The following is a 25,902-nucleotide window of genomic DNA, read 5'->3' on the forward strand; positions in this document are numbered from 1 at the left end:
ACATGGAACAATTGTAAATACAAACAATATATTTTATTTCATCCCTGAAAATAATGACAAAACCAGAAATGTTCACAACTCCTCGAGACTGAACAAGTGCTTCAGATTTCACCTAGTGGACAATAATTTCTTCACATAAAGGTACAGGGAAGACATTTCCGAAAGCTATCTGTCATGAAACAATATATTCTTAGACTTATTTTAACAAAATAATCACCGCTACTGTTCGTGGTGGCATATTATAACAATGAACAATATCGAAAACTAAGTTCAATTTAGTCTAAATCTAGAGGCTAGCTGCAGTTCAGCAGTCATAATATAGAATAAATACTACAAAATATAGAATACTATATAGCAATTGGATTTGCTACAAAAGATATTTAAATAAAGACATGTTTTGTTCTATATTAGAGTTAACCAAATTAAGATTTCTTGTGCTGTATACAGTAGCTGTTTTCCTAAAAAGATAATCAATCTTCATAATTTATACTTTAATGCTCTTAATTTTGCAAAGGGGTCATTTATATAAAATGAGTAGCTAATCTGGCATCTCCTAGCGCAGGATACTCTTACATAACATCAACTAACATTAACATTTCCAAGCAGCTTTGTGCAGCACAAATGTTTATTATATACATCTGACTAAAGTCCTCAATCTCTTCCTTCTCCCACCAGTATAACCAAAGCAACATTTCCCACCACATGGAAACAATGTACTTTCCTAAAAGCAGAAACAGTCAATGGACTAAATATTTCCCTTTCTTTATTTTAGACAGGGTCTGCTCTTGTCCAGGATGGCAGTGAGCTTGCCAGTCCCCTGCCTCAGCCACCTGAGTATCCATGACTACAAGCATATGACATTGGAATTTACTTTCAAATCAACAATCATGATTGTGAAAAATCATGCACATTTTATTTTCCATCATAAAAAATATGTATTATTATGCAGAATATATGTAAGAATTTTTTTAAGTATGAGATTAGAGATTACTCTCATCTCTATAAAACAGTCCCCAATGGTTACGCTATGGACAGTGGCTGCTACCCATTTCAAAATTATACTCTTACAAATGCTATTTTTAAAAATATACAATTAACCTTCAGTCATTTTGAAGGATAGTGCAAATGAAAACATTCTTTGGGTCTATTTTAAAACATGATTTTCAACGTGACACTTCCTTTTCCTGCTCATAATCTGAGTAACAAAATATACATTGGAACTAAGCATGTTTTCTACTCACAGGGACATCATGAGGGCAGATGACAGAATGAGTCAGTAACTTTATCGTCCGCTTATCTGAAAAACATGTTATATACTTAAATAAATATTTTATAGAAAGGATTCCATGTCTTTCTAGTGTTTTTGTTTCTTCCTGATCTCAAATACCAAAGATGTATACAAGGATGGCCTCCCTGCTTACCACATCAACTGTGTTACCAAACTCCCATTAAATATACAGAACAGCATCGAAGAGCTCTGCGGGAAAGCCAACTAATAGCGCCTGTGCATCTATATACAGAAGTAGCGTCCTATGAGCCCAGCGAGCTCCTTGGAAATGTGTGGAGCTTTTATGGTCAAGTATTACTCTGTCCTAGGCAGCAGTGGAAGAGGTGTCCTGCGATGGATGTATCCCACAGTGGTGTCAGCCCTGCAAGGTGGCTTCACTGCTATCTGACACTGCCGGATGCACTCGTCCTTTTGTTGGCGGTTACCGGCACCAAGTTCCCACTGGTGCCATTGGTAGTATTGGCTGCTGAGCCATTCACAACAATATAGTCAACCTTGTTCTCCAGCTTCACCAAGCGCTGCAAAATGTCATCTAAGAGGACTGCGATCGTTCTCTTCAGATCCGCTAAGGGGAAAAATGGGAATAAATCATATTAAATAGCAATAGAACACTTGATATCTGTGTCTTCACAGTTTAAGGGAAAGAGGTAAACAATTATCAGGACATCTGAAAGAAAATGTGCTCCAGAGAACACACGCAGACCCCAGACAGGGAAAGCCAGCAAGAGAGCTAAAACACACCAGAACTCACCTCTCTGAGAGCAGATTGAAAGTCAGGCTCAAGACATCAGGAACATTTAGACTGTCTCTCTTTTTTTCTGTGTATGCATGCTTTATTTGAATGTATGTCTATGCACCATGTGTTGGAATCCATGGACTGGGGTTAAAGATAGTTGTGCACCCCTATGTGGGTGCTTCCAGGACCTCTGGAAGAGAAGCCAGTGTTCTCATTGGCTGAGCCACCTCTTGACACACTATGCTGAGTTCCTTGAGCAGTGTATACAGAAGGCTTGGTCCAGGCAGGTAAAGTACTGGTAAAGGCAGATAAAGAGAGCTATGGAAGCAAATCAACCACATGCGAGCAAGACACCCGAACCCTCAGACTGGAAAAAGAATGGGGAACCAGGACACAGGGTAACCTGCTCTAAGGACTGTTCTGATCTAAGTTATTCTAGACTTTGATACAGTGACTTCCAGGTTCCCCTGGGTGACTCCAGGTCACCAAGCAGTCCTTGACTCCATCAAGAGAATCTTGTTTGTGTGTAGATACTACAACCTGGCCATCACTAACCAGAAGGCATTGACCATTAACTTCTCCATATGAGCAAAAAGGTACACACTAATCAAACAAGTGGAAGACTTGTATGATAAAAACTTCAAACTCTACTACCGAGCTACAGTACTGAAAACAGCCTGGTATTGGCATAAAAACAGACAAGAGGACCAATGGAACTGAATCAAAGACCTGGATATTAATCCACACCCTTTCGAACATCTGATCTTTGACAAAGAAGCAAAAAATATCAAATGGAAAAAAGAAACCATATTTAACAAATGGTGCTGGCATAACTGGATATCAACATGCAGAAGAATGAAAATAGACCCATATCTATTACCATGCACAAAACTCTAGTCCAAATGGATCAAAGACCTCAACATAAAGCCAGTCACACTGAACCTCATAGAAGAGAAAGTAGGATGTACACTTGAACATATTGGCACAGGAGACCACTTCCTGAATAGAACCCCAGCAGCACAGACTCTGAGAGAAACAATTAATAAATGGAACCTCCTGAAACTGAAAAGCTTCTGTAAAGCAAAGGTCAACAAGACAAAATGACAGCTTACAGAATGGGAAAAAGATCTTCACTAACCCCACATCAGACAGAGGTCTGATCTCTAAAATATACAAAGAACTCAAGAAATTGGTCATCAAAAGAACACATAATCCAATTAAAAAAAAAAATGGAGTACAGACCTAAACAGAGAACTCTCAACAGAGGAATCTAAAATGGCTGAAAGACACTTAAGGAAATGTTCAACATCCTTAGTCATCAGAGAAATCCAAATCAAAACAACTCTGAGATTCCATCTTACACCTGTAAGAACGGCCAAGATCAAAAACACTGATGACAACTTATGCTGGAGAGGATGTAGGATAAAGGGAACATTTCTGCATTGCTGGTGGGAATGGAAGCTGGTACAACCCCTTTGGATGTCAGTGTGGCGATTTCTCAGAAAATTAGGAAACAACTGCTCAAGACCCAGTAATAGCACTTTTGGGTATATATCCAAAGGATGCTCAATCATGCCACAAAGACATGTGCTCAACTATGTTCATAGCAGTTTTGTTTGTCATAGCCAGAACCTGGAAACAACCTAAATGTCCTTTGACCGAAGAATGGATAAGGAAAATGTGGTACATTTACACAATGGAGTACCACACAGCAGAAAAACATAACGACATCTTGAAATTTGCAGGCAAATGGATGAAGCTAAAAACATCATATTGAGTGAGGTAACCCAGACCCAGAAAGGCATGTACTCACTCATAAGTGGTTTTTAAACATAAAGCAAAGAAAGCCAGTCTACAAATTACAATCCCAGAGAACCTGGACAACAATGAGGACCATAAGAGAGACATACATGGATCTGATCTACATAGGAAGTAGAAAAAGACAAGATCTCCTGAGTAAACTGAGAGCATAGGGACCTTGGGAGAAGGTTGAAGCGGAGTGGAGAGAGAGGCAGGGAAGGGAACAGAGGAAAAATGCAGAGCTCAATAAAAATCAATAAAAAAAAAATATTGGCTGCTCTTCCACAGCATCGGGGTTCAATTCCCAGCACCCATATGGCAGCTCCCAACTGTCTATAACTCCAGTTCCAGAGGATCTGACACCCTCATACAGATAGACTTGCAGGTGAAACACCAACCACTGCTTATAAAATAAAAATTAAAAATTATTTTTAAAAAAGAGAGAGAGAGGGGCTGGAGAGATGGCTCAGAGGTTAAGAGCACTGCCTGCTCTTCCAGAGGTCCTGAGTTCAATTCCCAGCAACCACATGGTGGCTCACAACCATCTGTAATGAGATCTGGTGCCCTCTTCTGGCCAGCAAGCATACAGAGAGACAGAACACTGTATGCATAACAAATGAATAAATAAATAAATAAATAAATAAATAAAAGAGAGAGAGAAAGAAAGAAAAAGAGACATCTAACATTGAGATGATGATGAGGGGCCACCACCTGTCCTCCAACACCCACATATGCACCAAGACAAGACAAAGGACTCCAAACTGAACCCAGCAATTTAAGTCACAAGGTTCCCCACTGCTTGAGAAGGCCCAGTCAAACTGTTGTCCTGATCCATCTAGAACCATCTGCACTTGGACTGGATGGTCCCCGTCCTATGGGCTTAGCCTCAGGCTCTCGGCTCCTACTCCAGCTCTTCCTTGGCAAGTTTCTCTGCAGCTCCTCCTACTGAGATGCTGAGAACCCTGTGTACTTTCAGGGACTGATTTCTATTAGCTCTCACCTCAGCCTTAGTGAGGCCTCTCTGAACTCTGTGCCGCCAACCTTTTTCGGTTGTTCTGTGTGTGTGTGTGTGTGTGTGTGTATGTGTGTGTGAGCACGCGCGTGCCCGTGTGCACACACGCACAGCATACATATCTCAGAGTTATTAGCAATTAAGATTGGAATAAAAGATCTCACATCTTCACTGTAAGGACAACTAGAACCATCTGGAAAACTGCAGTCAATGACACCAACAAAGCTTGTGAATTTACTGTCACTGCATGAATTCTGACCTTGTGGAAAGGCACACTGTGTCCACTGCTGACACCGCACATTCAGGAGACCTAGCCAGGGTGGCAAGCCACATAGTTCTAACTTGAATTTTTGAAGTTGCTGGTGGCTGTGCTACTACCAGAAAAAGTATGAGACATAACAACAACAACAACAAAAAAAGTGTATGCTGGACTTTATAAAAACTAAAACCTTGGGGCTGGAGAGATAGCTCAGTGGTTAAGAACTCTGACTGTTCTTCCAGAGGACCCAGGTTCAATTCCCAGCAACTACATGGCAGCTTACAACTGTCTGAAAATCCAGTTCCAGGGAATCAGACACCTTCACACCAATTCACATAAAATAAAGTTATATAAGTCATTTAAAAAAAAAAACCCACATCATCTCATGGGGATTCACAGTTATTAAAAAAAAATTTTTTTAAAAAACTAAAACCTTGCCAAGCAGTGGTGGCACACACCTTTAATCCCAGTACTCAGGAGGCAGAGGCAGGCAGATTTCGGTGAGTTCGAGGCCAGCCTGGGCTACAAGAGCTAGTTCCTAGACAGGCTCCAAAGCTACAGAGAAACCCTGTCTCAAAAAATCAAAAAAAACAAACCAAACAAACAAACAAACAAAAAACTAAAACCTTTGGAGCACCAAAGGATGCAGGGTCAGCGAGATGGTTCAGCAGGTGAAGGCAGTTGCTACCAAACAATTCAAGCCTGACAACCTGAGGTTGATCCCTGGAATACACGCAAAGGCAGAACCAGTGAAATGACTCCACGGATTTGTCCTCTGACCTCCACATATGTGCCTGCTGTAGCACATACCATCCACCCCCTCAAAAAATAAAAAATAAAAAGCAAAAAGATGTAGGATCTCAGGTACTCCTCGAGCACCACTTCTGCCTGCATGCCGCCATGCTCCCCACCATGATAATGGACTAAACCTCTGAACTATAAGTCAGTCCCAATGAAATGTTTTACTCATAAGAGTTGCTATGGCCATGGTGTCTCTTCACAGTATTAAAAACCCTAAGACAGAAGTAGGAACCAGGGACTGAGGTATTATTGTGATACTCCTGACCATGTTTTTGTTTGGAGGAATTTGGACTTTGGTACTTTGGATTAGGAAAGCAGGGGATGTTTAAGCACTGCTTAATGGGACACACTAGTAGGAACATGGAAGACAGAGGTGCTAAGAGTTATTTGAAGTGATGGGGGCTCGCTCAAGAGGTTTCAGAGAAGAAGAATTTTAGTATGTTGCCTAGAGATCATTTTTGTGATATTTTAGTGAAGAAAGTGGCTTGTCTGAAGGGCTGCATGAGGCTAAAGTGAAGAGTTTTAGATTAATTCCATTGGCAGAGAAAAATCTCAAAACAACCTAGTATGGACTCATGTGGTTACTAGTGTTCCTGCTTATAAAGATTTATAATAAAAATACAAAATGTAAGCTTTGAAGAGAAAAAGAGCACAAAGAAGTGGAATAGAGCTAAGTCCTGTGTTCAAAGAGATAAAGTGAGTGCTAGCCTCAGGGTAAGATCCCACCCAGCCAAGTTTCCCACTTGTGGAAAGAAACAAAGAAAAACTTAAGAGTCAGGTGTGGTAGGACACACCTTGAAACTAAGCATTGTGAAGTCAGAGGCTACCAGATCTCTGAGTTTGAGGCCAACCTGGTCTACAGGGCAAATTTCAAGACAGCCAAGCTTAGGCAGTGAAAGACAGAAAGCTGGTGAAGATGTAACTGAATGAGGGGCCATGTTCTAGCCCCAGGAAGCAGAACTTGGCAGCTTCAACCATGTGGTTCTGGCTTTGGAGTTAAGGATAGAAGAAATGGCTTATGGAATGTCCCTCAGTGCCTAAAGAAAGTTGCTGACGCAGTGTCAGGGGTGTCTCTGAATGGAGGCCTAGTAGAGAGGCCATTGTGTGAAGCTGTGAAATTGAAGCCTGGATTGCCTTGGAGAACCCAAGATGAGAGAGAGGCCAGAGCTGTGGGATACCTGCCGAGGAGAGCTGCTAACAGGAAGTGGAATCAGCTCAGCCCAAGAGAAAGAAGTGTGTTGCAGTCAACAACACTGAATGCAGTTGGAGAACTAACGAGTGTTTCTACATCAGACATGGAGATGAAGAGTTTGGAGTTTTCCCAGCTCGTTTTTGGTCTTATTTTGGTCCAGTATTTCCTCACTATGCCCCCTTCCCTACGTTTTAAAAAGGCAATATATATACTGTGCCATTGTATGTTGGAAGTATATAATCTCTTTTTTTTATTTTGATTTTACAGGGGGTTGCAGTTAAGAGACTGCATGAATTTCAGAAGAGACTTTGAACTTTGAACTTTTAAACACTGTTAAGACTGTGATAGACTATGGGGACTTTTGAACCTGGACTTAAAGAAAAAATGCCTGAATACTACCAAAGGAGGGGTAAATACAAACCCAGATACAAACCCTTTGATCTACAATGGTGACCTGGCTGCAGGATGTGCTCGTGCAATGGTGGCACAAGCTTGTGGGAGTAACCAACTATTATCTGATCTGACTTAAGGCCCACTCCATGGAATAGAGTCCATCCCTGACGCTGCTTGGGTGACCAAGAACTTGAGACTAGACAGGCCAGAGACCTAGGGGAAAACCAAATACCAATTGTTCTACAAAAGGAATATACAAATAAAATTACTCTTAACAATATTCTGCTATACTCATAGATCAGTGCCTTGTTCAGCCATCATCAGAGAAGTTTCCTCCTGCAGCAGATGGGAACAAATACAAGACCCACAGCCAGACACTGCAGAGAGACCTCGGAACACTCAACCCTAAACAGTTTACTTCCATCAAATCCCTCCCGCCACAGCTCAGGGATCCCTGCAGAAGAGGAGGAGAAAGAGTTAAGAGCGAGAGGGGATGGATGAAATCAAGGAATCAAAACCCAAACACAGCAGGACCAATGCCCATAAGAACTCACAGAGACTGGGGTAGCATGCCCGGGGCCTGCATGGGTCTACACCAGTTGGGGTCCTAGAACACACACGCCCCCATCCCTTACCCAGAAGCCATCTCCAACTGAGAGCCACTTGCAAATTAATTTTTCTCCAAGGGAGCCTCACTGGGGAATACTACGTTTTACTTTTCTTTTCTTTTTTATTTTTCTAGACAGGATTTCTCTGTGTAGCCCTGGCTGTCCTGGAACTCACTTTGTAGACCAGAGTGGCCTCTAACTCACACCTGCCTCTGCCTTCCAAGCAAACTACTCTTAAAAGTAGGCCCCATGTCCAGCATAGATAGCCAACAGAAAGCAAACTCAACAGAGCCTTTGGAGGTTCCATGTCTTATAATGTTAAGTCAGGTCAGTTTTTAACTCACAAGTCCTTTGTAAACATATTATGGCTTCTGGTTTTGTTGGGGGATCAGGGTCACTATGTTTTGTTTTGTTCCAGACAGGGTCTCACTATGTAGCTGTCCTGGAACTCATTATGTAGACGAGGCCGGCTTTGAATTTACAAAGATCCATCTGCCTCTGTCTCCCAAGTTGCTGAGTTTAAAGGCGTGCGGCACTATGCTCAGTTTGTGTTGTTTCTATAGGATTCCTGTGTGTGCAGATGTGTATGTGTCTATATATATTTCTTGAGCTTTTTTCTTTTGCTCTTCTTCTTGTTTGGTTGTTTTGTCATATTCTGTTTTGTTTGTTCTTGATTTATCATATTTTATGAGAGAAAGCGTGTGGATCTGAATTGAGTGGAGAGTATGAAGGAACTGGGAGAAGCAGGGGGAGAGAAAACCATAGTAATATATTGCTTGAAAAAAAAATCTACGTTTGGATGGTCTGAGTAAGAATGGCCCCCACAGACTCATATTTGAACGCTTACGAAATGAAATGGTAATAGGAAGCAAGGCTTTGTTGGAGTGGCCAAGGCCTTGATGGAGGAGGCGCGGCCTTGATGGAGGAGGCATGGCCTTGTTGGAAGGAGTGTGTCACTGCAGGGTGGTGCTTTGGGTTTCAAACACCCAAGCCAGGCCCAGTAGCACTCTCTTCCTGCTGTCTGCAGATCCAGATATGGAACTTTTTTTTTAACTGATATTTATGGAGCTCTACATTTTTCTCTACTCCCCTCCTTGCCTCTCCCCTCTCTTCTTCAACTCTCCCTCAAGGTCCCCAAGCCCCCAATTTACTCAGGAGATCGTGTCTTTTTCTACTTCCCATGTAGATTAGATAGATCTATGTAAGTCTCTCTTAGTGTCCTCATTGTTGTCTAGGTTCTTTGGGATTGTGGTTTGTAGCCTGGCTTTCTTTGCTTTATGTTTAAAACCACCTATAAGTGAGTACAAGTGATAATTGTCTTTCTGGGTCTGGGTTATCTCACTCAAAATAATGTTTTCTAGCTCCATCCATTTGCCTGCAAATTTCAAGATGTCGTTATTTTTTTCTGCTGTGTAGTACTCCATTGTGTAAATGTACCACATTTTCCTTATCCATTCTTCGGTCGAGGAGCATTTAGGTTATTTCCAGGTTCTGGTTATGATAAACAAAGCTACTATGAACATAGTTGAGCACATGTCCTTGTGGCACGAATGAGCATCCTTTGCATACATACCCAAAAGTGGTATTACTGGGTCTTGAGGAAGGTTGTTTCCTAATTTTCTGAGAAATTGCCACACTGACACCCAAATGGGCTGTACCAGCTTGCACTCCCACCAGCAAGGCAGGAGTGTTCCCTTTACCCCACAACCTCTCCAGCATAAGTTGTCATCAGTGTTTTTGATCTTGGCCATTCTTACAGGTGTAAGATGGAATTTCAGAGTTGTTTTGATTTGCATTTCTCTGATGACTAAGGTTGTTGAACTTTTCCTTAAGTGTCTTTCAGCCATTTTAGATTCCTCTGTTAAGAGTTCTCTGTTTAGGTCTGTACTCCATTTTTTTTTATTGGATTTTATGTTCTTTTAGTGTCCAATTTCTTGAGTTCTTTGTGTATTTTAGAGATCAGACCTTTGTCTGATGTGGGGTTAGTGAAGATCTTTTCCCATTCTGTATCCAGATGTGGAACTCTTAGCTCTTCCTCCGGCACTGTGTGCCACCATGCTTCCTGCCATAATGACAATGGACTAAACCTTTGAAACTGTAAGCCAGCCCAAACTAAATGCTTTCCTTTTTCCTTTATATGGTGTCTCTTCACAGTAATAAAACTCTAAGACAATTTTCAAAAAAGGCAATCAATATTAGCTCCCCAGAAAAGAATATATATATATTTGTACAGGGATAAATAAAGCTGGACACTGGGATACATGCCTATAATCTCAGCACTTGGGAAGTTGAGGCAGAAGGATCTTGAGTTAAAGGCTAGCTTGAGCTACAAAGCAAAACCTTGTCTTAAAAGACCAAAGGAATAGGGGGCTAGAGATGCCCAATTCATGTCTGACCAATTCGACAGTCACTTATTCTCAACCTTTGCTTATTTTTGAGACAGAGTCTCACACCGTACCTAGAATCTGCCAATCCAGTTAGACTGACTGGCCAGCAGGCCCCAGGGATCCTCTTGATTCCACCTTCCTAATGCTGGGGTTACAGGTGTGCTCTGCCATTGTTGGCCTTTTGTTTTTCATGTGGGGACCATAAACAGGGTATCTACATATTCTTCAAGGCTCAGGAAATCCCACAGCAGGGCAGAGAGAACGTGAGAGTGGCCTGGGAATGACAAGCTATTGTACATAGCAGTTATGACCCTGATATGAGCAAGGCCTCTCCTCAAGACTGGAAATACTTGTGCTGGAGGAAGACAGGCGGCTTGCACAGAAAGCGACACACACACAACAAACTTACTACAGATGCCTAATCCCAAGGCACACAAGAGGCAGGAAAAGGTTCAAGGTCAGCCTAATTGACAAAGCAAGAACCTATCTCAAAAATAGAGTTGAGCACATAACTCAGGTAATAAAGTGCTCACCCAGCGAGCAAAACCTTAAGTCTGATAACACACACACCAAGAATTGTGGCACGGACCTGCAGTCCAGTACTAAGGGGACAGAGAAAGGAAGATCAGAAATCTAAGGCCATATTCAACTACATCATAAGTTCAAGATCAACCTGGGATACATGAGACCCTGCCTCAAAATAAATGATTAATTAAATAAAGCAGGCTAGGGCTATCGCTTGGTTTATAGTGCTTGACTAGCATTATTGAGGGCCCTGGGTTTGAGTCCTAGCACTGACTGAGCAGGCTTCATTCAGACTCATGACTCTCCCCGTCTCAGCCTTCTGGTAATTTCTCACTCCCCATCTCATCTAAAAGGAAGAACAAGCTGGGCTGTGGAAGCACACACCACTAATCCCAGCACAGGGGAGGTAGAGGCAGGTGAATCTCTGTAGTTCAAGAACAGCCACATAGAGAGGTCCTGCCTCAAAAAACAAAGCAAAGCAAAACTTAAATCAATCGGAACCTAGGCTCTGAAAGGGAGACTGCTTAATAAACAATGCTGGAACTACAGGAAATTCTGTTTCTTGAGACTTAATAAATATTGTCCACTTTGTCCACTGATGTTTTATATTGAGAAATCAAAAAGAAAAATCAAGAAAAAATATATATATATATAAAACAATTACACTGTATTACATATTCATTTTTAAATACACATAATACACTTTATACATATATATTTTAAAGAGGTGAATATAGTAGTGAAATGCCACAATTTCTATAACTTACTTAGAATATAAATAAATATGAAATATTAATAACAAATCTGGGTGAGGAATATGAGTACTATATGCCTACTTTACACTCAAAAATATACACCTGTAGTTTTTTTTAAAAAATCAATTTATAAAAAGCACACACAGATGCTGAGCTCACACGGAAGCGGGCTGGAAAGGAGAAGACGAAGACACCATGGTTCTTACCGTAGCCTGCCATGGAGGCTCCACTGTCCACATCCACCATGCTCTTGCTCTCCTCCGCCAGGGCTTTCACGTATCTTTTGCTTAAGTCTAGGATTTGCTCCCGTAACTTGACGCTGCTCTGATGTCGTGGCTGTTGAAAAGTGTAGTGAAGCAGCATCAGACCCCAGATGAGTCCGAACACCAGCAACAGGAAGCTCAGCTTCTGGGACATATTTTTTCTTGAGATTGTAAAAATCATTTCTGATGAAGCAAGCAGATTTGATTGAGAAGCAGTAACTGGAAACAATTTTGAGAATAAAGGGAAAGCTCCCTAGCGCTGTATATCCATCTTCAGCACGGCTGCCTCCGTGTTGACAGACCTGCAAATGAAGAATAAAGGGGCCATTGTCACCTGGATTGGGGAAGACAATGAAAGTTCTAGAGTTCTGATTTATTAAGCCATCTTCCCTGACAACTTTCTCTGACACATAACAAGCTTCCTGATTACCTATCAGTTCCATTTACATACATTTTTCAAAATTAAACTAGAAATAAATACAAATTCGTTGAGAATATCTGAAAATGTGCCACCTCACTCATAAACTTTGAACAACTTCTCATCTGTTACTAACGTCACTGATAAGGTTCACAGACAATACAAGGTTTTTACGGTCTGTCTGTTCAAACACAGCCACAAAGGTAATTCTTAAAGTAAACAAAAACATAGCTGTCAAAATAAAAGTTGGAAATGATGAAAAGCAAATACAGAAAATTGAAATGCCTCTCTAAAAACTGTCCATAACAAAGCATATGCTGACGTTCAGGTCCGCCACTAGAAGGTGGTCATAATGAAAATGCATTAAGCCTACAGAGCATCCGACAGAACACGGAAAGTAAGCAAGTGAAAGGAAAGGTAAAACCAACCATGAAGTTTGGAAAGACCTAAAATTTAAAAACAATGTTTACAGACCACTGAAGCACCCTGGGAAAAAAGCTCCTGTTTCAGTACCCGGAGGGAGAAAAATCAAAGTAAAAATCTATAGCGTGTTCTCCATGACTACTTCATGATTTACTGAAAATGATCCTTAGGTTTGCCTTTCTGCAATGAGAACAAATAACCTCAACTTTAACCCTTTTACTAGAAAATGACAAACTAAACATAATCTATATTGCAACCATGACTAAAGGTTCACACAATACAATAACGTAAAGGTAGCAAGCCAGCCACAGAGGCACACACCAGCAACTCAGAGCATGGAGGAAGACACAGCACGGCGAGCTCCAGGCCAGCCGAGGCTGCAGGAGACATCGAGTCTGTCTCAGCTACACAGCAAGACAAAAACAAAGCAAAAAACCAAGCCCATGGAGTGATAAATAGCACATACTGAGTTAGGCACGAGGAATACTCTAGAGTTCTACCCAATAATTTGCTTTCTAGCATAGATGCTTTCAGTTTTTTGTTTTACTTGAGACAAGCTCTCCTTGTGTAGCCCTGGATGTCCTGGAATTCACGATGTACAGGCTGACCTCAAATTCACACAGATCCATCTGCCTCACATATTTCTATCAATGTATACTGGCTCTTCTGTGTCTTCAAACACAAGCTGCAGAGTACTGAGTGTCTTGGCACCATGAAAAGAGCACCTGGACTCCCCTGAGTTGGTCAGGTAGGTCAAAAGTGGGCGTGGCTGCAAGAAAAGCGACAGCACTGGAGAGCGGAGACCGAAGCCAGTTCGGTATTTTTAGCAGATGAAGATTTAAATGACAGCTAAGAAAGAGGAAGGAAGGGGGAGAGAAAGCAATCCAGATGCAGACTAACTTGACACGCAGAAAAGCAGGAAAGCGGTAAGGGCTTTGTTTTCCGAAGTAAACCGTAGAGGCAGAAAAGCTGTGTGCAGAGTGGAAACGCTGCAGTTGATTGTGACATGCAATAGTCTTGAACTAGGAGCAGTGTGTTTAAAACAGCATGGGGCATGCACACCGCAGAGCGGCGTGCTGTGTGGTCAGAACCAAGGCTACACGACGCAGCATGGGCGAGCACTGCCACAAACACCTTGGGTTCACTGCACATTCGGTTTTGAATTCACTTCTGACTGCTGCACATTTAAGAATCTTTTACTGTTGCCCAATTAAAAAACAAATCTCAATGAATTACTCAATCCTAGATAAGATAATCACGCAGTGTGAAACACTGAACTCTGATCAACATAAGATCTGATTACACCACCAGTCAGAAAAGAGACCTTCACAAAGGCAAGAACTTCCAAACATGGATTCTATGGAGTGTGTCTCTGATACTGATATGGGGGGAATCTGGGTCTCCTCTTGGGGTCCTTTTGTTTGGTTTGGTTTTTTGTTTGTCTGTTTTTCAAGACAAGGTTTCTCTGTGTACCCCTGGCTGTCCTGGAACTCACTCTGTAAACCAGGTTGGTCTTGAACTCAAGAGATCCACCTGCCTCTGCCTCCCAAGAGCTGGGATTAAAGGTGTGTATCGCCACGTCCTGGCGGGGTTCTTAATCTTATTAATAAAAAGATTTTAAGAACGGGCCCAGAGCCAGGTGGTGGTGATGCACACCCTTAATCCCAGCACTCTGGAGGCAGAGGCAGGCAGATCTCTGTGAGGTCGAGGCCAGCCTGGTCTACAAGGGCTAGTTCCAGGACAGGCTCCAAAGCTACAGAGAAACCCTGTCTTGAAAAACTAAAAAAAAGGACAGGCCCAAAGGAAAGCCGGAAAAGCCCCAGGGCAGCAAATTGTAGCTCTCCACAGATTTGGATGAAGCGAGCTCGGAGGTGAGGGAGGTGAAATGTAACTGACAAGCAGCAACAGGGGAGCTTCAGAGAGAGCACAGAAGCACAGACTATCAGGGCAATTCAAGGCATCAAGGAAAGCATGTTTAGAAAAAGGAAACTAAAAAGAGAAGTGACACTTTCCTGACTAATTCCGAGCCACCAGCAGGCTCCTGACACGGCAGCCGGGTAAGCTACTGCTCCAGGGCAGGGCTGGGGAAGGAGTGGCACTGGAAGGCCAATTATTACACCAACCTAGTTAGCGTGCCTACTGGGGTAGTTCTTAGGTCAAGCCTGCCCATGCCCAGCTGGAATGCTAGGTTTCCACCAGGGCCAGATCCCCTTTTCTTGACTAGGAGTTTTTCTACTGTTAACAATACTCAGTCTTCCACAGAATAAAATGCCCACCTCACAAAATGCCCACCTCTTCAGGGAGTCAGGGTCTTGGACAAACATAAATAAGATAAGGAATCAATGATCTGCAATTTGGGAGTGTCTGCTTCACGACTGCTCACGGTAATAAGACATTTATTATGAAAAGGTTTTGGTCAATGTGGTATATATACACACAATAGGTTTTACTCAGCCATAATGAAAAACAAACTTACTCACAGGAAGATGAACGGAACTGGAAATCACCAGTAAGAGGAACAGACTAGTCTCACCAAGTGTTATGTTTTCTCTTATCAGTGCCGGCTAACTTTAAAAGAAAGAAATGGAAGGGGGTACAATTTGGAGTATAAAAGAAAAAAGAGGGAGGGCAAAGAGAGTGTATAGAGCGGAGCGAACACGATGAAAGGGCACTCTACACATGGACGAAAACGTCAGGGAAACCCCCTGCTTCAGACGGCTAACACACACGGAGAACTGTCAAATAAAAAGGGTTGTCGAGAATAACAAAGGTCTGAGGGGCTGGGAGCCCTGATCCCACTCTACACCAGAGGATTCTAAAAGGACATCAAATGGACAATTGATGGAAGAAAGAACTCTAGAACTTTCCCAAGTTAAAAAGATGTCCAGGAGCCAGTTCGTGCCTGACAAAGAGCTGAAAAGTCCCTAAGTCCAAGAGGATTCCCTGAAGCTCCCCAAAGCTGAGAACTAGTGTGAGAATCCCACAAGCAAGGCCAAGCAACACAGGCAGAAGGAACTAAGGTTTTTAAAGGTACGCATCTGCCTTAGGTCTTTCTCAGGTAATGCTTTACATAAAATCACCTGGCCAGATTTTTTATAAGCCCAGTACCAGATCACACCCCATACCAAATAAATGAGAATGCAGATAGAAACCAAGCCTTATCTTGGCTTTCATTTTGCTTTTTAATGACGAGCTGGTGAGCCTTCCTACGTGGTGGGAAAAATACAATCCCAGGCAGTATCAGTGTTTACAGCTGTCACTGCTTTGAGACAAAGGTTAAAATATGCACCTCAGGCTGGCTCTGTCTTCTCGCCTCAGCCTTTACAAGCGTTGGGATTACAGATGCGTGCTACAACGCCTGCTGCTAGCAATATCTTTTAAAGAACACTGGGGTTAGTGCTCAGTGTACAGCAAAGACAGAGAAGAACACGGCCCAAAATGCCAGAGCCTTCATAAAGCGGAGCAGCAGTGAGAGCGGCGGGAGGCTGTGTCCGTTACAACTTAGGAATCACTCCATTTGGTGTGACAACGGAACCCTCTCTTGGACCTGAGTGTGGGAGGTAGAAAACCAGTGACCTTTACCCCAGTAAACAACACAAGTTGTTACTACCAGGATGGCCAAGCCCCACTTTTTGACTGGGCAAGCATAAAGTGGAAAAGCCAACTCGGCTGAACCCCTCCAGTGTCAGGATAAACACATGTCCCCGTCTGCTGGGACTCACAGCTGTGCTTTTGGACAGGAAGCCGGACAGACAAGGAGCTGGGACTTTCAGCAGCTAATGGTAACTGACTTTTATACTTCCAGGGCTTAGAGAAGAAATAATTATTAGCTTCAACTAGGAAAGAAAAGAAGAGGATTCAATGTGGTTTTCTATATTAACAGCAGAGCCTGTACTTTAAACACCCCATCTTTCTTTAGATTTCAAATACTGGCCCAGCGCTTGGGAAGCCATGTAGATGAGAGAAGAGTCACTACCTAGAAATCTGGCAGGCCAACACGTCACTAAGGGGTTCCAGGCCACCCCCATAGTTTTTGTCTTTTTTCTTTTTTAAAAAAATATTAATCTGGGCAGTGGTGGCACATGCCTTTAGTCCCAGCACTCGAGAGGCAGAGGCAGGTGGATCTCTGTGAGTTCGAGGCCAGCCTGGTCTACAAGAGCTAGTTCCAGGACAGGCTCCAAAGCTACAGAGAAACCCTGTCTCGAAAAGCCAAAAAAATAATAATAATAAACAAAGTAAAAAAATACTATAAGGACATTTGGGAAATGACCCATAGGTTGACCAATTTCTTATTGGACTATTCATTAATTTATTATTGATCCATTATGTTCCAAATACATTTTACTTACATAAATCAAAGCATTACAAAGTTGCTATAAGAAGGATCTAAGGAAAAAAAAAAAGAAGGATCTAAGAATAAAGATCAAGACTGGTAAAACACTTGCCTTATAAGCATCAAGTCCTGGGTTTGATCCCCAGAAATTGCCTGAAAAGGCTGACCACATGGTGTGGGAGAACTATCTGTATTTTGTCAATCATGTATTTTAATAAAACGCTGATTGGCCAGGCAGGAAGTATAGGCGGGGTGATGAGAACAGGAGAAGGCTAGGAAGGAGGAAGTCCATTCCTCCACTCCTGTGCAGACCACCGAAGAGGCAGGATGTAACCTGCCCAGCTGAGAAAGGTACTGAGCCGTGTGGCTAACATAGATAAGGATAATGGGGTAACAAAAGTTATAAGAGCTAATAAGTAGACTGACCTAATGGGCCAATCAGTTTATAACCTAATGTAGACTCAATGTGATTTTCTTTGGGACTTGCTGGCTGTGGGGTACTGGGCAAGACAGGAACCCACAAACAAGCCAGCCCCCATGCTACAACCACACATACACCATACTCACACACCACACACACACAAATACACCACACACAAACACAAACAGACCACACATACACCACATACACGTACACACAACACACATACACCACACACACCATACTCACACACACCATACACACACACATACACCACACACACACAAATACACCACACATATACCACATACACACACACACAACACACATACACCACATACACCATACTCACACACACACATACCATATGCTCACACACACACACACACACAATCTTACACTTTAAATAAATAAATACAGGTTATATCCACACCTTGGATGTGGGAGCTAAATGTGATTGTGGCATGTTTGTAATCCCAGTACCAGGGAGACAAAGACAAGCAGATGCTTGCAGGCCAGCAAGTCGAGCACAGGTGTAGCGTTCCAGACTAGAGAGAGAACCTGTCTCCAAACCAAGATAGATGGCACCTGAGGAGTGATACCAAAGGTAGTCCTCTGGCCTCCATACCCAAGTGTACCTGCACATACATGAATACACACATGCACACACAAAGAAAAACTTAATTTTATATCCTAATTTCTAACACAGGTTTTTAAAACACACACACACACACACACCTAGAACAGAGGCTAGAGAAATGGCTCAGCAAAAACAGTGCTCTACAAGCCTGAGGACCCAAGTTCAAATCTCCATTATCTGTGTAAAAAATCCAGGCATTGCTTTGCAAGTGGTACAGCATGAGTGGGGGTCAGTGGCAGGCCAATCCTGAGAGCTTGCTAGCCACCCAGCATAACCACCAATGGCAAGCTTCCAGTTCAGTGAAAAAGTCCGTCACAAGAGAACAAGGCAGACAGCTACATAGGTAGAAATCTGACACACCTTCTCCCATCCGCACAGAGTAAAAGAAAGCATGAAGTGAAACAAAGATACAACCTTCAAGAGTAGATCCCCAGGGGCTGGAGAGATGGATCAGTGGTTAAGAGCATTGCCTGCTCTTCCAAAGGTCCTGAGTTCAATTCCCAGCAACCACATGGTGGCTCACAACCATCTGAAATGAGATCTGATGCCCTCTTCTGGCCTGCAGGCAGACACACAGACAGAATATTGCATACATAATAAATAAATATTAAAAAAAAGAGTAGATCCCTTCATCAAGATTAGCAAACATATCAACTATTTCCAGAAAAAAATGGAAGGATTTATTATTATTATTACATGCAGTCTCATTTAATGTACAAATAAGCTTGACTTATTCATCCATTCATTCACATTTATCTACTAAAGTGCCCACTATGTGTCGTGAGTTGGCAAAGTGAAAGGTGAAAACAGGATCCCTGCTTTCCTGATAAATATGCCTTAGAACAGCAGTTCTCAACTTGTGGGCCACGACCCATTTGGGGGTGTTAAATGACTCTTTCACAGGGATTGCCTAGGACCATTGGAAAATACTGATATTCACATCACAATTCACAACAGTAGCAAAATCACAGTTATGAAGAGGCAATGAAAATAATTTTATGATTGGGGGCCACCACCACATGAAGAACTGTAGAAAAGGGTCGCAGCATTAAGAAGGTTGAGAGCTGGGGCTGAAGAAATGCTCTTCCAAAGGTCCTCAGTTCAATTCCCAGCAACCACATGGTGGTTTACAACCACTTGTAATGAGATCTGGCACCCTCCTCTGGCCTGCAAGCATGCATGCAGGCAGACCACTGTATACTTAATAAATAAATCTTTAAAAAAAAAAAAAGTTGAGAGCCACTGCCTTAGCAGAAGTGGCACCATTAATGAGTAACTCAGAAACAAGTTAATTTCATATTCTGAGGTTCTACACTGAATAAATGGAAGCAGGCTGCATCTGCCGAAGTCCATATGAGGTACGGGTTAAGGTGATCTCTCTCAGGAGGTAGCAACTAATCTGCCAAAGCACAAAGCCTGGTTCCAATTTCCTGCCAACTAAAACCATTAACATTTAATCCTGACCGGAATTTTGGAGGCAGAAGAAAACTGCTTCTTCTTACTCTCAACACAAGCAAATAGCAGGGCTGGAGATGGCACTTGCTGCTTTCTGAGGACAGGAGTTTAGTTCAGGAGTTTAGTTTAGGAGTTTAGCTCACTACCTATAATTCTAGCTCCAGGGACTCTGAAGTCCTTTCCGGCCACCATGAGCACAGGCGGATGGATACGTGGGGACACACGGACACACATACGCGTGTGTGCGCACACACACACACAAATCTCTTTAAAAAAAAAAAAGCCAGACAGCGGTAATGCGTGCCTTTAATCCCAGCACTCAAGAGGCAGAGGCAGGCGGATCTCTGTGAGTTCAAGGCCAGCCTGGTCTACAAGAGCTAGTTCCAGGACAGGTTCCAAAGCTACTGAGAAACCCTGTCTCGAAAAACCAAAAGCAAACAAACAAACAAAGGTAAGCAAATAAGCAGAAGAGGGACCACAGCCCTAGTGAGAAGTCCAGAAAAGCCTGGCCTGGTCTGGAGAAACCAAGGAAGTGAGCTAGAAACAAAGACTATCCGTACCCCACAAGCCATTCCCTCCTGCAAAAAGACCCCAAACCAGGCCAGCAAGCACATTTTTATTCCAGCACTGGTAGTGACAGCATCTCTTCCAGATTGGCTGGGGTCTGAACTCACTGTCATTCCCAACTGACGAGTTTTAAAAAGAACCCTGCAAAGAAAATGAGGGAAAGGAGGAGTGTGCCACTCCGTTTTCTGGAGGGAGGAAGGCAGGCTGGCTTTTTATAAACAAATATGGCGAAAGGAAAAGATTTGCATAGAAGTTTTGCAGGGTGGAAGAGAGACAAGTGTGGGAGACGTGTGGAATTCGGGCATCAGTAGGCTGTCTACCTTGATAGAAAAAAGACATTTTCCCCTAACAAATAGCAAGAAACCTCAGACAAAGTTCCTGATGACGTTTTCTTAAGAACTTGTCAGGCAATCTGGTAACATACAGGGTCAGTAATTGTAAGGAACCTCAGAGTTGGCTCGGGACACCCCAAAACCAAGTCCTCAGCACAAAGGAGATTTATTTACCCCAGAGGATAGGGATAAGGGACAAAGACGGGAAATAAGGAAGAGGGAGAAGGTGAGGGAACACAACCAGTCCGTGAATAGGGAAGAGACAGATGCGGCCCATAGGAAAATGGTAGTTTATAAAGGTAAAATGGGAAACCCACGTTAGGATGAGAAGTTTAATTTTAATTGGACATGTTAGTTACCCAAAAGGGGCTTTTGATTGCTGGACTTCAATACTTTGATAGGTGGGCCTTGGCAGTCAGCCTCAGAAGGAGGAAGTGGCCAAATAAGGGACTAGGCCTTGGTGGCCAGCTGTAGAAAAGCAATCTAATGGGCGAGGCCTCATAGAGCCACCTGCTCCAGTGAGCTAGTGTCCTTCAGTAAGGATCTCACAGGAGGTCTTTACAAACAAAAACTACTCGACTTTGTGTCTTCTAACAGAGAGGGTAAACAGAGCAGCCAGATGCAGACTAAGTCTATAGCAATTCCAGAAAGTTAACAGGAAACTGTTACTAAATATTTTAAGCACAATGTGTCAAATTATAAATCATTACCTAAGGAGTATTAGAGTTAAACAGCAAATACTGGCACAAGTGTTTTCTAAATTTCTGTATTTGTTACAGGTTTTAATATCGCCACAACAACTTATAAAATCTTAACAGGAAGCAGGGTGTAGTGGTGCATGCCTATATAGTTCAGCGTGCAGGACACAAACAAAAAGGTCTGAGTTCAAGGCCCAGGGCTACACAGTGTGAGGCTATCTTTAAAAAAAAAAAAAAAAAGCAAAAGTTTTCAACTTTCCCAATGTTGGGACTCTTCCTCAGGTTGTAGTGATCCCAACCATAAAGTATTACGTCATAAGTTCTATTTTGTTGCTGTATGCATTCTAATGTAAATATCTGATATTTGAACCCTGTTGGGGTCACAACCCACACGTTGAGAACCACTGTTTTAAATGAAACTACTGCTCACCTTTAATCCCAGCACTCGGGAGGCAGAGGCAGGTGGATCTCTGTGAGTTTGAAGTCAGCCTGGTCTATAAGAGCTAGTTTTAGGACAGCTACAACTGTTAAACAGAGAAACCCTGTCTTGAAAAAGCAAAAAAAAAAAAAAAAAAAAAAGGAAGTGCTGTTCAGAGCTCTCCTGCAGCTCTCACCGTCTCACCAAACAGTACACAGCATGCAGAAAGCCAAGGAGTTAAGCAACATTTTAGTAGTTTCTACATAGTCCAAAATCAAAAGATAAACACGTTAGGCCAGCATTATTACTAGAAAAAAAAAAAGAGAAAGACAACGAATCACGAAATATTTAAACTAGAATATAAAAAGGAAGGAAGGAGAGCAGCAAGGGAGCAAAAACCATCCAACGACATCAAAGGAACAGTGAAAACCGAGACAGCCAAACTCTCGACTCAGGGCCCCACTGCTTTTCAAAAGCAGGGAACATAACAGATTATTTGCAACTAGCAATGTTTTGGAAAACAAAACAGAAATCATCAGAGCAAACTATATACACTACAGACTTTCTCGGGATATTTGTTTTTACATACAGACATGCATGCAGTTATAAATCTATGAAATCTAAAGATTTCTTGCTGAGTCGTGGTCTTAAAAGCTATCTTTAAAAAAAAAAAAACAGAACATTTCAAACTGTCTTCCGTGAAGTATTTCCATGTATTATTATGCAAACACTTTAATAGTAACACTAAAAACATTAACAGATGGCTAATCCTACCTTAAATCTCCCATTCGAATCTCATCTTGCCTCGCTCCAGTGTTCCGGTTTGTGCTGTTACGAATATTACCCAGAGCAGCGGCCCTCACTCAGCCTCAGGTGCTCTAAGAATCGCCCCTGCCCATTAGTCTCCAAGGGACTCCACAACCATAGAGGCACACGTGTGTTATAAAAGGACATGGTGTGCTCACCAGCGCTCAGAGGTGCACACAGCACTCTCCGAGACAGTGAGACAGCGTACAGAACTAAGCCACACACAGACACACCCACCGAACTTGGCCCTGGAAGAGAGTTTCTGAGGACAGGGTCCTAAAATATTTCCTAGACACAATACTGCCTGAAGCAAATATCTGCTGGGAAAAATTAACATAGGTGACAGCTACCCACTCTGTAATTCGCTCTAAACTTGAAGATATCTTAGGCCTGGGGGTATGTAGCTATTGGGTTCAATCCATACTGCCAAGAAATAAAGATTAAAAAAAAAAAATGTACCGCCTTGAAGAAAGCTACACAGAGTTCCTGCTGAGGGAACACATAGATATCATTTTTGGATGGCATTTTTGGGAAGGGAGGAAAAACAGAAACAGTAAAAGTTACAAAAATAGGTCAGCCGGTGGTGGCTTTAATCCCAGCACTCAGGAGACAGAGGTAGGAGGATCTCTGTGAGTTCGAGGCCAGCCTGGTCTACAGCGTGAATTCTAATACAGCCAAGGCTACACAGAGAAACCCTTCCTCACAAGAAAAACAAATGGAATTTTTAAAAAAGGAATAAAGTACCTTAAAGTACTCCACATGATTGCTCACGCCTTTAATCGCAGCACTAGGGAGGCAGAGGCAGGTGGATCTCTGTACATTGGAGACCAGTTTGGTCTACACAGTGAGTTCCAGCCGGCCAAAGCTACACGGTGAGACGACAGATAGGTAGGTAGGTAGGTAGGTAGATAGATAGATAGATAGACAGACAGATAGATATAGATAAACTAAAAAAGGGGTGGGGGTAAAGTGAGGCAGAGATAAAAACCAGCAGCACTATAGCAGAAAGACAGCACTTCATGACTGTCCTGCAGTGAGTGCTTAATCTAAAATACATTATGCATTATCAGACACTTCACTCACAGCCTGAGCCAGTCATAACTTGTACGACATGGCGGCCCTACACCCCTTGCCACAGGCCTTCTACAACAAGAGGCCAGAGAGAAAAGAACAGCTGGAGTCGATGGATTCACGAAGAGTAAAACTGAAAACGGGTTAGAAAAGTGAGACTTAAAGTTATGCACAAGAGCAGGTACCCAGGGCCACCAGCAAAAGTGGGGACGATGGGACGTCAGCAGAAAGAGCTTGGGACACTGGTCGGCAGGGATCGTGGTTCCTGCAGCCGCACAGCTCCTTCATGAGTCCCTTTCTATCACGATGGACGGAGAGAACTATATAACCTGGAGGGCAGGGAACGAGGACGCAAATAAAGGATTGAAGATGTTTCTATCTTCTTCCCCTACATTAAAATGGATGTCTCAAAATCCTTAGCATTGAAAGTCTAAGAAGAAGAGTCTCCGGGATTAACCAAGTCACTGCTTTAGGTAAGCAAAGGGAACTGCAGTGAGGGCAGAGCTAAGGTCATAGAGACGGGCGCAGCGCAGGACAGGAACCAAGGACTCCTTTCTCTGTAGTCATTACTGTCTCTTCTGCTACACTTAGCAACACACAGAAACGTTTTCTTCAAAATCAGTGTTTCTGCCACACACTTTAAGGCTATCAGAAATGTTTACGTGCCTAAGCCTTCTTCCACAATTCCCCATCATTAACTATGTCACTCTTCGAATAGCCATTAGAAGTCTTCCTTTTACCTAAAGACATTACGCAGTCAATCCATCTGGCCCACCAACGCCACTGCCCCACTACAACTGTCCATCCAAAACAATACTCAGTTATTTCACATACTGCACAAGAGTGTCTCCACTCAAAATAGTCCACACAGAGCAAACATCTTAAATGAAAAGGAAATCCAGTTAAAGATCTGTAAAGATTTCCTTGAAAAACCATCACCAATGTCAGCAAGACTGAGAAAGCAGCGCAAAACCAGCTGACATCACGGGGACGAATGCGAGCATGTGGACGTGGTTCCCCATCAGATTTACTGCAGTCATTCAGTGTGGACATTCTTGAGGACAAAAACTTGGAAGCAGAAATCCTAAGTGGGGTAAAGACTGTGAACCAGCGAGAAACAGTACAGAAAGTTGCCACAGGGGAAAGCTGCAAAGGGCTTGGAAGCTGACTGACAAAAGCCTTTAATCCCCTCGTTAGGGTTTCCCACAGGAGAAGGCTGGGGCAGTGGGGGAAGGTGAGTGAGTCCTTGTACTGTATCTCCAGAGCTGATCCCGAGGAAAGCAGAGTCATCAATTTCCTTAGACCATTCTCAGCCATCTTAAAAGGGCAGAAATTAAGAAGCCAGCATTTTTTAACACAGTGGTTCTTAACCTTCCTAATGATGTGACCCTGACCCTTTAATACAGTCCCTCATGTTGTAGCGAACCTCAACCATAAAATTATTTTCATTGCTACTTCATAACTGTAATTTTGCTACTGATATGAATCATACTGTAAATATCTGATATGAAGATGATCCTGGGCAACCCCTGTGAAGGGTCCTTCGACCCCCTGATTGAGAGCCGCTGTCTTAAGGAATTGCTTGCATGGAAGGTGAGTAAAACATAAAGTCAACACACAACTTAGAGTAATAATGATTGAACAAAAGAACACATACACAAGTGCACACTACTTTGTATCTCATTCAAAACATCTTTTCATAAAATGAAGAGCTCATGGTGTTATAGTTTATTATTCATAAATCTAACAACTTAAAACTATGTGTTATCTCCATCTGCTGGATGAAACAAATCGGGCTTAGAGCCTTTGATTAGTCTGATGAACGCAGCAGCAAAGGTTCGAATCCCAGAAGCCCGACCACTCAACCACCACCGCCCGCACCAGACAGCAAATGAAGTTCGCCCCCACCAGCCTCCAGGAGAAGAGTTTGGCAGATTTAAAGGGCATTTCATGATCCTTCTCCCAATGAGAGAACTGAGCTGTCAAGAACGGAGCAGTAGTGAGCGCGGCCGCGGCGGCTGCACATCCCCGCGGAGAGCCACCGAGCCCGGCCCGGGAGTCTCGGCTGTCACGGCGGCAAAGCCCGGGCCGCGAGGACACCGCCTCCCGCCTCCCCTCCGCGTTACCTGGCCCGCGGGCTTCCTGTCAATCACGCGGGCCGCCCTCCGCGGGGCTCGCGAACAGGAGCTGCAGTCACAGCCCGCCGCGGGTGTTAGCGGCGCCGCAACAGCCTCCGGGCCGGGACGGAGGTAGGACGGAGAGCGCTCGGCGCCCGGAGACTCTGCTCCCCGTTTCCGCTC

At 43.0% G+C, this 25,902-nt stretch overlaps 1 protein-coding gene across 2 annotated transcripts; it reads right to left on the bottom strand.

The window, feature by feature from the left end:
• Nucleotides 1–11: 11 nt before the first annotated feature.
• Ccdc126 (coiled-coil domain containing 126) lies at nt 12–25,900 on the bottom strand. Of its 2 annotated transcripts, none has more exons than XM_048440308.3 (3): nt 25,729–25,900; nt 11,963–12,321; nt 12–1,853 (listed from the first exon to the last, which is right to left on the bottom strand). In XM_048440308.3, exons 2-3 carry the CDS (start codon nt 12,198–12,200, stop codon nt 1,669–1,671), a joined length of 423 nt encoding a protein of 140 aa, XP_048296265.1. In that variant the 5' UTR covers nt 12,201–12,321; nt 25,729–25,900; the 3' UTR covers nt 12–1,668. The 2 variants fall into 2 exon arrangements, with proteins under 2 accessions (XP_048296265.1, XP_085547303.1); XM_085691177.2 differs by lacking the exon at nt 25,729–25,900 and adding an exon at nt 18,669–18,693.
• Nucleotides 25,901–25,902: the final 2 nt, after the last annotated feature.

Source organism: Myodes glareolus, chromosome 6 (assembly GCF_982192425.1).
Source record: "Myodes glareolus chromosome 6, mMyoGla1.1, whole genome shotgun sequence".
NCBI classification, from domain to species: Eukaryota; Metazoa; Chordata; class Mammalia; order Rodentia; family Cricetidae; genus Myodes; species Myodes glareolus.

Coding starts and splice junctions, on each gene's coding strand:
- Ccdc126 (XM_048440308.3), bottom strand. CDS start 12,200: ATGATTTTTACAATCTCAAGAAAAAATATGTCCCAGAAGCTGAGCTTC. Junction 1,854..11,962: donor AGCCTCCATGGCAGGCTACG/GTAAGAACCATG, acceptor TTTTCCCCTTAG/CGGATCTGAAGAGAACGATC.